Source organism: Pagrus pagrus (assembly GCF_965226575.1).
Source record: "Pagrus pagrus genome assembly, chromosome: 14".
Taxonomy (NCBI): Eukaryota; Metazoa; Chordata; class Actinopteri; order Spariformes; family Sparidae; genus Pagrus; species Pagrus pagrus.
In genome coordinates this window covers 24,510,716-24,523,954 of record NC_140198.1, presented here as the reverse complement: position 1 = coordinate 24,523,954, position 13,239 = coordinate 24,510,716, and the positions used below count along the sequence as shown (strand labels likewise).

The 13,239-nt window shown below is 42.3% G+C and overlaps 1 protein-coding gene across 1 annotated transcript in view; it reads left to right on the top strand.

Moving 5' to 3' along the window:
* Positions 1–13,239, top strand: part of auts2a (activator of transcription and developmental regulator AUTS2 a) — a 309,944-nt gene that overhangs the window by 138,047 nt on the left and 158,658 nt on the right. Inside the window, exon 4 of the mRNA XM_084373812.1 lies at positions 1,392–1,493. Within this exon, the coding sequence (XP_084229938.1) occupies positions 1,392–1,493 (102 nt within the window). The remainder of the gene's footprint in view (positions 1–1,391; positions 1,494–13,239) is intronic.

Here is a 13,239-nt window from a genome sequence, read left to right as displayed (position 1 = left end):
GCAAACAGTTTCCCTCGCCCTTTCTTCAAGGATCAGTTCACGGACCGTGGTGGATGAGATATTATTCCCCTTTTTCTCTCTAAAAATATGTAAACTCCCTTCAGACAAACTGGCATTTACAAGAAAAAGAGAGAAAATGTGCCCTGGTTTTTGTGGGAATAAAATGTGTTGGAGGTAATTAGTGCTATCACAGCACAGGGCATTGGTGTGCATGTGTTTGTGCACGTGCCACAGTTGGTTCTTGTGTACTCTCCCAAGCCTTGTCTCAGCACTGTCAGAACACATAGACACTCACTTATGCACACATGTACACACGCGTATTCAGACAACGTGCACACACAGAGTCAAACAGGCCCATCAGGCATTCCCAATGCTCAAACTCTCTTATCACATTCAGCACTCTGGCAAATCCACCCGCCTTCCACCCATCATGCAATTCTCCCAAGGAATAGGATTCCTTTCACACTGCTAATGGCTACAGAAAAGGGAACATTTTAATTTTAATTATCCGCTCAACTCAAGGGTTCATTTGGTATTCCCCCACCTTGTGCCCTTTCATCGCACTAAATGATGGCCGATACCTAAAAAGAGAATACTGAAAGGGGTAAAAACAACATATAGCTCTGTCCCTTCTCTTCAGAGCACGAGAGGGAGGGGAAAGAAGAGGGCCATCATCTTGTAGTCCAAGTCTTTTGTGTGTGCCGCACCATGCTCTGCTTTTCCTATTTGGTGACAGAGCAGCCGTTTACTGCACTGTCCCATAAAGCCGTCTTTTTATGTGCTTTGAAATGAAACCTGCAGCGTTTGTCTGGTCTGGAAGGAGCAGCATGGGAGCTTCAGACGACATCAATCGCAGACTTGGACGGGGACTACAGACCCCACCTCCTTCCACTCCGCTCCACACTCCCAAGAGTCTTTTATTGTTCTCCAGATTTTGAAGGGCCTCAGATGCTCGCCGATTGGCACGTCCTGCTCTTTATTCTTGTCATTTTGCAGCATCTCGAACAGAGTGTCTAGAGGATGACACTTGCTGAGCTCCTGCTGCCTCGGCATGTGGTGTCTGCTTGGAAAGGATAGTGGCTCCATTTGAAGGTTCTGGAAGGGTCTTTGTCCCTGTTCTCTATTTCGTGGGCTGAGAGGAGTTTCATACTGCGAGATCAGATGGTGTCTATCATTGGCAAGCGCAGTGATGGCTGCTGAATAGGCTCAGAAACATGACAGATTTACAGAGACAGCGCTGCAGCTCCTGCCAGTTCTCACATATTCATGAACCGATTTCTGTGGGATGCCTTCCCTAGCAAGCGTTATCCATGTAAAGCTCTAAACTGCAGTGTTAACAGTTTTGCTTCATGTTGTTAACCCTTGGTCTCTTTGTGTGTTTTGTTTGGCAGCTGAAGCCAGGGCAGAACAACTGTAAGGACAGCGACAGCGAGAGTGTAAGTGGAGAGTCCAAGCCGTCCATCAGGAGCAGCTCCAGAGACAGACTGACAGATGTGAGTACATTCACAAACAAGCTCATGTCAGTAGCAGTTTGAGCCTCTGTCAGAGCTTTTTGTCAACATTTCTTCCTTGTGTGTCATCTTCTTTAAAATAATCTTGGTTCGTATTTTTGCATTTTAAATATAGACCTAAAATAAGAAACAAGAAGAAAAGACAGTTATTGGAAAACAAAGTCTGAGCGAATATATTACTAATTACAACTGCATCTTCTCTACAGATGATTTCATATTTGTCTGTATTGTTCAAGGTCCATAATGTTTGGCAGATTGCATATCAGCTGTGCTTAAAGGTGCCTTGTGGAGTTTTCTTGTAAAGACACAAGTTATGTTTGCCTTCGGTGTGATTCACCAAAACACAAAACATGTTGAGGGAAATGCCTCCACATAAAATATTTGGTCCTCATGTGTCTTCAACAGCCCTTGCTGACTATTTACTCAGCGCAATCACTAGGCACATTATCATTATCACCTGTTGAGCAGTAGAACACTGTGACCCACTCATAAAAATGTGCTTCTTTGTGCTGCAGGTCAAAACTCCACAGGTTTCCTTTTAATAAGCAATTTGGTAATATATTATTAGAAAACATGAGAGTTGTGGAAAGTCCTAAAGAATGTTGGGTGCAGAAGTGACTAGTTTAAAGACCTGAATCATTGTAATTACTGTATGGACGTGAGTCATATGTTAAAGAGGAAACAATAGTAGTGGTAAGTTTTTTGAGTTGATATAAGTGTTACATATTTTATTGCTTTGAGATTGTTCATGTTAATATTTCATTATTACTTATTTACACACAAATTAATCTACTAGAATTATTTATTGGTCGTATTCCTTTCCTTAATTAGAGAGTTGCACTAACAGATACTTGTTAACATGCAACCTTATGTCAAACTATAGAATGTAAAAGGCGAAACCTCTCAGAGCCATTCTGCACTATAAAGCTAGAGAATTATGTCGGTATTATAAATCAGTGCATGTTCTTTCAGCTCAAGTGTTACAAATTCTATGTCAGTTTATAATTCAAGTATCATTATGTGTGTATTGAACCTACGGTATGTCACACAGACAAAAGGTAAGTTACTGAAGTTATACTATCCATTTTGTCAGGATTTCTTTTGGTGTGGAACCAATAAAATTCAGCCTCAGCAGAGCACCTTGTGGTAAATCTTAAATGATCATAAGTGTGCTCTTGGAGTACTTGAGGTGAAGAGCACTCACAACATCCTACACACACACACACACACACACACACACACTCCCAGAGGTTCTTTATGACTGATACAAAAAAAGACACTACTTACCCAGGTCCTCGTTCCTTGTGGAGGAGCTGAAGGCAAGCATTAACTGACAGAAGAAAGAACGGTTGTGTCCCTGCACCCTGTGACATATTCTAAGATGTAAAGCGAGCAGGCTCGAGGGACCTTGCTGCCAGACACCCACCCCTGCTCTTTGATTTGTGTGGAGAATCTACAGCGAAGCGATCAGATATCTAGCCATAATTAAAGCTGTCAGTTGGGAGGCGAGCTAGTCTTTGAGAAAGACATGGCCGAACAACTGAAGCAAAACTGATTCTGCATGTAGCTTTACGATGCTTGACTGGGCATGAAATGAAATAAGTAATTTGATGTTGACAACAAAAATTGAAATGATACTTGCTGATTTCTGTCAGACTGCACTGTGGTGACTGTGCAGCAGTATACAAGGGCAAATTTTGCTCAAAGCCCGACTCCAGCCCATGTTACTTCCTGTTTTGGCATGGGTCAATATTATTAGCATGTATAGCGATAGCATGGATATTAGCGATAGCGGCCGTCAAGCTAACCGAGTAGGTACACACCCATTGAGTCAAAGAACAAGTCAGAGCTGCTGCTCATTGACTGACTGATTCAGCAAGAAAATATTTTGTGGTTGTCCTTCTTGTGTCCTCCTCAACTCCTGGTGATTTATGAGTTTACTTTCTGCCTAAAGTACCTGCAAAATGCTGCTAACTGTAGCTGCCGTTAGCTAGTAAGCTCATTTAGCTGTGCAGTTAGCAGTTAGCCTCTCACATGATCCCATGGGGAAGCAGATGTAAACAAAAATGGAGATAAGTCCGACGCAAAAACTTGCTGCAGTAACATATAAGTAGAAGAAAACAAAAGCACAAGGTTAAAGGAGGATGTGTTGGGTGACATGTTCAGCTTGGGTTTTGTTTTCTTCAGTGAGAACTGGAGGTAAGATTTTAAGAAAGAATGCTAGCTAACGTTAGCCTCAAGTGCTAGAAGGTTTGCTTGTTGCTTGGCAGCACTGTCAGCTGCTCCAGGATGCCTCTCTCATTACTTCTTGTGGTCCGGCTTGGAAAGTACCGATGTAATCATCCAGATTTTGAATCATGAGTATCAAATTTGATATTATCGGGTGGTCCAGATGCGACTGTGAGCAGTTCAGGATTCTTCACTGGATATGTAAACCCCTCACATTGCCAGATAATCTGTGCTGAACAGCATTGTTTGAACTATCACTACACTAGTTAGACTAAGATAGCTAAGAGACCTTGTGGAATATAGGGAACACGCCACTCACACACATCTCCCTCCTGGAGCTTCACGAGACCAGCAGCTTCTACTATAGTCATACATCGACACATCATACATCATCATTGCCAGATAATGACTCAGAAAATATGTTTTATCAATAAATATGTGTTTAATATACTCTATTGTGTCATACAGAATGATAATAGCATCCAGTTTGTCATCTGTTGTGTCATGATCTCTAAAAATCTCTGGCATCTTTAATGTATAACCAACACCACCACCACTACTACTATTATTACTACCAGTACTACTATTACATAGGTATTAACCATCAATCTATTATGAAATATAGTATAATAATATACAATGGTTCATGCTTAATGTACTGTATGAGTGCTGGGTTTTGGTCTTATCCAAATCCCATGGTCAAATCGAGCAATTATCCCTTTGTTATTCTGTTTGGTTTTTAAATACTTTGTAGATGAATGCATGTCATGGTTCCATATCAGAACTATGTTGGTTACCTTAAAAAGGTTGACATACCTATTTCTGCAGCTGGCCTGGTTGCATTTGGTTTGTACACTGAGCATGATATTAAATGTAATCTTTAAGGAACAAGCCAAAATATATTAAAACACTACAAGTAGCTATTCCAGTATGTGTTTTAGAGGTCTTACAGACCTTTACTGCAAGTCATTTCTTTAACCATTCCATAATCCTTTGCCTCAATTGGCAACAATATAATCTGCCTTGACCTCATTGGCCACCACTTCCCTCCATTTAGATTACATTTCTGTGATGATTGCACTTTGACTTATTACACACTAATGATGAAACATGTTAAAACAGTTAGATCATGTTATGGTCTGTTTTTATCACTCAGTCACTGCATATGCCTTAAAGGATAGTATCACTGTTGCTTGGTTTGAATATTGGGTATGAAATCAGCCGCAGAAAAGAATATCATTTACAGAAACAGCCAATATGTGTACTTTGAGTAATCGTATCAGAACATTGTCTGAAATTTCAAATTATATCCGTAATTTACTTTCAAAATGTCAGGCTTTCTCAGAAACGCTCTATTTTCCCCTCTCCTGACGTCCTCAGGAAGCATCTGTCGCCCTCTCTATAATCACTTCCACCTGAACTGGCATCTCAGCCACTCAGTACACTCTGGAGGACAGATGGAACGGCAGCCCAAGTTCCCCCTGCTTCGTCTGGTCAAGACACCCCACAGGAGACTGAACATGTCTTCAGAAGAGCTGCTGAAAGCTGGGCAGCATGAAGACAGACTTTTAGACCCCCATGTCACTTTAGATGGTCACACTATGTGAGGCTTCATCTCTGGTCCCAACAGGTTTCTGAACAAGTCCCCTCCAGCCAGGCTGTAAAAACCCACTTCACACATCGCAAGAGGTGCAAGTCGTAGCTTTTGTAGCAGAGCTCTTTTCCCCAGACTGAAAGGAGGAGGAGAGAGAAAATGCAGAAAATACCAATAGAAAAACCTATTTTACCAGGCAATGATATTCTTTGGGTTTCGTCTTTTTTTCTAATTATAATGCGCCGCTAATTTAATATAAAATAATAGTTACAGAGTTGTTGCTACAGATGAAGCTAGATGTTTGTTTAGATGATTTATGAACGCCTGTAGCATTTGGTCTGCTGCGGCAGTCCATGTGCTTGTTCTACTGAAATGTTAAAACTATTTTGGTTGTAACACTGCACAACACAACTGGACTGCTCATGTGGTTCAGCTGCACAGAGATGTTCCCTCACAGTGCGAAAACAAAGAGAAACAATCTAAGTCACTCGTTAGTACCAGGGAGCAGTGTGAGACAGGAGCCATCTTTAACCCAAACTGTTCATTAGACCAACAGTTCGCTAATGGTATTTGCTGTAGCACTCCCTTCCCCTCACGGAGCGACTACGCTCCGATGAAGCAGATGAACTGAGTTTGCCGGCCTGGCACTGGCTGGCAGGGAGATAGAGGCCAGAGGAGGTCAGGCCTGGCAGCCTCCTTTCTCCCGCTCGCCTTCCCTCCTCACTCAGTCCTGCCAGCTCATTAAGGCCTACAAATGGCACATCAGCTCGGCTGTGTTTGCCTCAACCCCAAACCCCAGCTAAATTGGCAGGCTTAGCCGCATTTGCTCTGAAGCGCTGGGCTCCCTTTTGGGTTCGTTTGAAGCCGACATGGCAGCCACCCCCCACGTCCCCCACCACACCCCACCCCTTCAGTCTGGGTGGCAGGCATTCAGGCAGGCAGCAGTCCTGAGCAGAGGGAGTCTGCTGGATCAGGGAGGGCAGGGAGCTTGGGATGAATCACTCCCGTTTAGTCTCTGCGGCAAGGGGTGAAATGCCATCATTACCCGGCTGCCTATCAAATAAATTGGCAATTACGGGCCTGGGATTGCGAGTAAACAGCATGTTACTCCTTTTTTTCCACCCAAGGCTCTTGATGAGAGGCGGGTGCAATAGAGAGAAGCTCCGGAGTACTGGGTCAGAGCCCGTCAGTCAGTGTTAGCCAGCCTGATGAGAGGCACAAGAGGCAGACTATAATGAATGCACCCCTATATTTCAGTGGCCATTTTTATCATCAGCTAAAGCTTCCTGTTGTATCCTGTTTTCGTTGTTCTACTGAGTAAACTCTGCCTGTCAATTGGAAACAGATGCAATGTTATCTTATGCTCTGGACAATGTCTTTATATAGAATATGGTGTGGGATACCCTGCTGTAACATAGGGTAATGATTTATGTGTTGGCCTGGTTACACAGGTTGTAACACTATCATTAATACTAACATTTTATTGGTGTTTCTCCAGACAGTTTTGCATGCTGGTTTTTCCAACTGAAATGAAAATGTGAAAATTGTGGGTTCCTGAAATCCATCTTCATGTGTCCTGGCTCCTCTCACACGAGAAGGATTTCTTGCGGTGAGGTCTTTGAAAGTTGTTTTGTAATGAGACATCTGGAAGTGATATTGTTAAAAGTCAAGCACATCGTCTTCCCGAGCTTTTGAAGCGGTTTCAGCCCAAACACTGCTCCAGTCTCTCTATGGCCAGTAAAACTGAACTCCGTTATTACTGGCGTTCCGATGAAAACACGGCAGTCTACTCAGAATCCTGTGTGCATGTGGTGAAACCATTTCAAATGCTCAAATTACAGCTTTTGGAAAGGGATTAATGTCATAAAGTATATTTGTTGTAGTAAAAATCACTATTATGATTAAATTTGCTGGAGCTTGCCAAAACTTCACATAATGTTTTGTTCTTGACCTCTGAGTACAGTCTTTTTCCGTTTTGTCTGTACTGAATCTTACTGTCCAAGTGAACTGCTTATGTAATGTGACCAGAACTGGTCTGCATTACACTATGCCCATCCCACCTCCTCAGTACATTCTCCAATTATTTCCTGACACTCTGATGTAAATGAGGTCGCAGTCCCCCTACATGTCCAGATATGCTGGCCAATTTGCTCCGACACAGAATTGCTTGCATCAATTATCCGTCTCTTTCTCTCTCTGCCTCTCAATAATTTGAAATGTTTCCTATTAGAGACAAGCATTTAGATATGGAAGTAGGAATGTTGTACCTATAATTAGCTCATTATCATGGGATCGTACTCTTTGCTGAGGCCCCAGTGTGTGCATGGTGGCAGTGTGAAATGAGCAGCAGATGCAGTGCAGGGATTATTTGACAGTCTTTTTCACTGTTTAATGGCTTTTCAGCTGTGGTGTAAATAATGTAAGTCAGAGCAGATTGAAAGACTAAAGACAATAGAAATACAGACAGTATTTTGTATACTATTCTGTTCTCCAGATGTAAATAAAATGGGACAGAATAATACCTGACCTGATTCAGCTGGTTACCAATACAAAAATACACATCATGCACAGAACAGCAGATGATTTCTTACCGACAAAATAAAAACCACAAATTCACCCCATATGCAGACTGAACCCAGTGTGAGCTTTGGGGGAAAAAGAAAATGCTTTAGCTGTATTTTTTAAAAGAAGTTAGAATTGGGAGTGTAATAGCTGAAAGCAGTTTCACCAGCTTTTGATTTAATACTTTGAATAATGTAGAGGCCAGCTCAAAAAGTCATGAGGGATCAAATTGACTGATATCTAGTAGAAGAAGTTAAACTAAGTGTGTTTTACCACTAACATTTCAACATCATCTACTTCTGTCATCAAATAGGAAATCACTTAAAGCACACCGTTTTGACGGGATGATTCACTCTTTGATTCACGTCATCCAAGGTTCATTAATTCATTCAAAAAGAACACCTGGAACAGTTTCGAGAACATTTTTTCTATTTCTCAAGTCCTGTGTGCAAGTGAAGAGATCATGTGCACAATAAGAGCTTTCCACCTTATTTTTTCTCATTCATTATACCAGATTCTGTCGTTCACTGCAGAGCTGACACTGCCAGAGGATCCAGACACAAGATCACTTGAATTGCCTACACCTTTGACTCTAAATCAACCTGATGAATAGGCTGTCTCCCAGGAAGTGGCCAGACATGCTTATTACCACCTCTGGCTCTCCAAATCAAGCCCCCTTTTTTCCCGTCTCTCTCACTTTCTCTTTTATTTCTCTCTTCCATTTTCCCTCTCATTGCCTGCAGTCGTGTTGTCAGGGACAGATTTTGACACTTTGTGACATGGCAGTCGGGCAAAATTATGCTGCGCCTCCATCGTCCTGCCAGTACCCCAACAGCCAAATGTCCGTCAGGGGCCTGTGAGAGGTCCCGTTGGATGGCTCGTCTGTACAAGTGCTCGGGGCACGTCTGTCTCCCTGCCTACGTTCACAAGTGTTTAACTCAGACTCGGCTGCATCTACTCTCCAGAAATATAATTAGAATGAGAGAAGCGCAGTGTGATTGTGTGCAGTGACCTCTGAGCAGCCCTCAGGTTGAGAATGCACGGCACTAGTTTATCTCAGCTAATTATTTACCACACCTAGAGGCCTTGAACACAAAGTAAAATCTGAGGAATCAGAGGAACGGAGTGACCTTTACTGTAGTTGTGTTCCTGTATACCGAGCAAAATAAGGGTCTTTAATTGTTGAAATTGATACAGAGCGAGGGTGGTGTGGTAAATACTGTTCAGGCTGATGCTGACTGAATGCAATCCCTCAGTGCTGTGGATGATAAATCTATTCTCATGGAAGATTAATGGACTGGAGAAGTGGTGTTGAATGTCATTGTTGAAGGTTGAAAGTATTGAGCGCCTGAATCCTATCCATATGTTTTCAGGAATGACATAAATAGGCTCAGCCGGAATCCATTTTGACTTATCAAGCTTAAACCAGTGCCAGAGCCCCGCGATACTTGCCAAGTATTCAGGCTCTGAGGCTTCCAATAACAAATCCTATTCCACATAATTTCCACTGAAATTGGCCATGGCCATGCGCTGCCACCCTGTTTTTGCTTTTGCCGTGCGTCTTGCAGCTCTTGGCTACGTATTACTTCCGCATTCCCTGTAACCCAACCCTGTAGCCCCAATTTTTGATGTCATACCAGGCTGTGGTGAGGGAGTCTCTACGCTCTTTGTTCCAGCCTTTTCAGTGTGGAGGCTGTTCCGGTGGGGTAAGTTGAATAAGTGGAGCCCGGAGGAATCTCTACAAAGGTCTCACTCTGATTGGATGCATGCAGAGCCCAAGGAGAGAGCGCCGGTTGCCATAGCAATGAGAGCAATGTGGGAACTGGCTGCATGAAGGAGAAAGGGGAAGTGGTGCTTTCTTTTGTGATGGGAGGTCTTCATCGACTGACATACTTCTTTATGAATACACACTGGCCAACGCGCACGTAAACACAAATGCGCAAAAGCACGCAAACAGTGTTGCATGCACCTTTTTACCCCCCAAGGAGAAGCCGAGCTAGAGTGCATGCTTCAATCACAATGGCCTGGTGGGGGTGTGCTCGGGCCCAAGCTGGGAGCCAAAGAAAACACAATCAGACACACCGGGAGTCCAGAACCATCTCCCGCTCATAAACATGATTACTGGCCATTTACTGGTACATATCGCTTACCTCTCCTGAGCCAACAAATCATCCTTACCCTCTCCCCTGGCTCATCACAGCCACTATAAACAAAGAAATGATGGCAATATCCCTATATCTTTCGCTTTGTTTGTGCCATTTTTTTTGGCCTGCACCCCTGTCTGACTTGGAGCAGATTATCTAATTATTTAACCCATAATATTCAGGCCACATGACTATCCAAAGAGTGATGTAAACCTCCCCATGGAGCATATGTTTGTGCTCATGTGTGTGTTTTATATATGGGATTCCCTGGTGTGTATATGTTTGTACCAGGGAGTTTAGCTGCAGGGTATGTAAGCTATGTGTGTGTGTGTGTGTGTGTGTGTGTGTGGGGGGGGGGGGGGGGGGGGGGGGGGGGTGTTGAGTTGCATGTGTGTTGTGCCAAGTCTTGTTGAGTTTGTTTGAAGGACACAAGGGGCTGAGAATGCTGTATGGGGATTACACAGGAAGGCCTGCTGGTTCATGAACCCAGTCCGGTCTGAGAGGTCTAAATGCCAAACACAGCAGTTGAATATTCATCTTCTTTTCATGATTTAGTGAAAATTTAGCCAAAAAAGTCATTTTACAGCACTCACTCTTGAATGTTATGTTATTGTGTACTGCATTGTAGTTTCCTCGACTTTCTGAGTATTCATTGGTAGAAAAGGTGATCCTCTGTAAATTCGGTAACTTGATGAATCAAAGGTTTATTTCAAACAAAGCCAGAGTTAGTGATTATTGGAACAGTGGAAAGACAAACCAGTGTGGTTTTGGTGAGGGGTTTTTTTTTGTTTTGTTTTTGTTTCTGTTGAGTTGAATGTAGTGTGTTTCACACATGTAGTGTGTAGTGTGTGAAACATGTGTTTGTGTCAGTGGAGTCTGGTGGCCTCCAATAGACTTACAGAAGACAACAGCCTGGTTAACCAAAAGTAATTTTGTTCTTTAACAAAAAGGTCTATCTTTGTAGGGATTTTTCAATGTTGTCATAAACTTAGAATAACACTCTGAGCCTGTCAGTGGCAAAAGCAAGTGGATATACTTTGACTTGGTATATACTTTGGTATATAAATAAGAATTATTATAAATAACTGCAGTTGCCCAAACGGAAATGCCCCAAAAATGTTTGTACCTATTAGTTATTTAGACTCAAAAATATGTAAAGAAAATAGGGCCCGAGTTTAAAAGTACCGGAATTACCCTTTAAAACCTTTTATGTGCTTTCTAGAATATATGTGTACAAGCTTAAAATCTGAAATCACTGCTTTCACTTTTGTGTCTGGCTTTGTGCAGACTAAAAAATGGAGACAATAGACCGTAAACATGATTATAAGCATGGAAAAAGTGAATTGCATTACTGAGCGTTGCGCACAGAGACCAGCAGTAATGCCACGCTCACAACTTGAGAACATTTTGCTAATAATATGTTTTGCATGTGCTTTGAATTGAGACCATCGTTTTTCTGTTTGACAGGCTACACTTTACAACTCTGTGTATCAGAGCCATTCTTTTTTCCTTGTGTTGGAGAGGGGCATGTTCTGTCTTATTCAAGGCCCGTGCGTCTGACAGGATTACTGTGAGGCATTGGATGTCACATCACTTCTATTTCAGAAGCCATTGCAATTTCCCTTAAACCACAAGGCAACAGCAGCAACAATAAATAAATAAATAGATCCTGTAGATAGATGGACAGACAGACACACAGATATACCAAGAAAGACAGAGAGAATGTGCCCCTGGAATTACAGTTGCAGAAGATTATTCCAGAGACATTATTTCCCTCAAGTCGTGGGCTTAAGTCAAATTTGGAAGAGAAATGAAATTGCCAGCAGTGAAAAACCAGACTAGGTGGGAGTTCATGAGTAGAGAAATAACATTTTCATTTGTTTCTGCCCCAGTGGGAGACGAGCAGCCTTTCAGTAAATAGAGACAGCTATGAGAAATGATTTTTTTGGTTGGCGGGATATTGTTTTAACGTGCACTTATCCATCTGCAATCTATATGTCAGGCCCCAGGAATCCACAGGATGGCTATTCCGCTGTTGTCTTTATGACATACAACTGTTGGCCTCGTCTCGCCTCCAATTGTCTCTGTTAGTATCTCATTTCCACCTGAGATTCAGTCCTATATGTGGTCTTTTTTTTACACTCCTTTCGTTAAGAGCAACCAGCTGATGCCACAGTACTTTTTGGAATTCAGGCTTTTTGTATTGAGCTTACCTGTAGATTGAAATGAAAAATTAAATCCTGGCTTCTGAGATTTTTTCCACTGTAATAATGATGAAATCAAGAACAGTATGGTGTGTTTTAGTAGGGATTGGCACATGATATCTGTTAAGCTGTAGTAGATATTTTTTTCAGCATGTTCCATTGTGTTTCTCTTTGTTTGTGTCATGAGTTTCAGAGCCCAGTTTGCCTGAGGTAACAATCTGTCACAATCCACTCTTTCTTTCTTTGTGGTGTCAAGTTTTTCTTAAGTTGTCACATGCATTGCACGCCTTGTCTTTATCTTGACTATCACTTGATACCTTTGTCTTTTCATATTAGGGGTTCTGTGCTTTTGTGCACTTCCGACAACAGTGTACACGCGCTCAGATAAATGGTCATGCCGTATCATCTTATTTAAGTGTTATCTGGTTTCAAAGAGATATTCAGGGGATTATTAGGGGGATTACTTCCACTTCCGTAAACTGCAGTCATCGACTTCTGTGAAATGTCTGATCAAGGAATGTGTTTCTATATACGTAGACTCTCTATTGAAGTTATTTATATGGTGCATTGCAATTCATGATTAATCTGCAGGAGCAAAGCTTTGATCCAGAGCTGTCAGCGGTGATGTACTCCCAGGTGATTACGTCTACTTCCTGTCATCCACTATCAGCCAACACATAAAGCACTTGTCACATGGCCCATTCTGATTATGGTTGATATTGACACTGGAATTGAATAAATGTACGCAATAAGAAGATTAGTGTTTCCCAAGAGGCGTGCGTCCCCCTGCTGCATTCATTCTTGATGAGGCGCGCTGAGCCTTTTGAGAGACTCGTTTCATACAGGCAAATCCCATCTCTGACTACATAATGTGCAAATAGAAAAGAGCGATGAAGATTAATCTACTGGCCATCATAAATGGAACAGCAGTGGTCTCACAGTGAAGCAAGGGTGAAATTGCACTTGGCCTTTTTGTCGAAGAATGTTCTGCATAA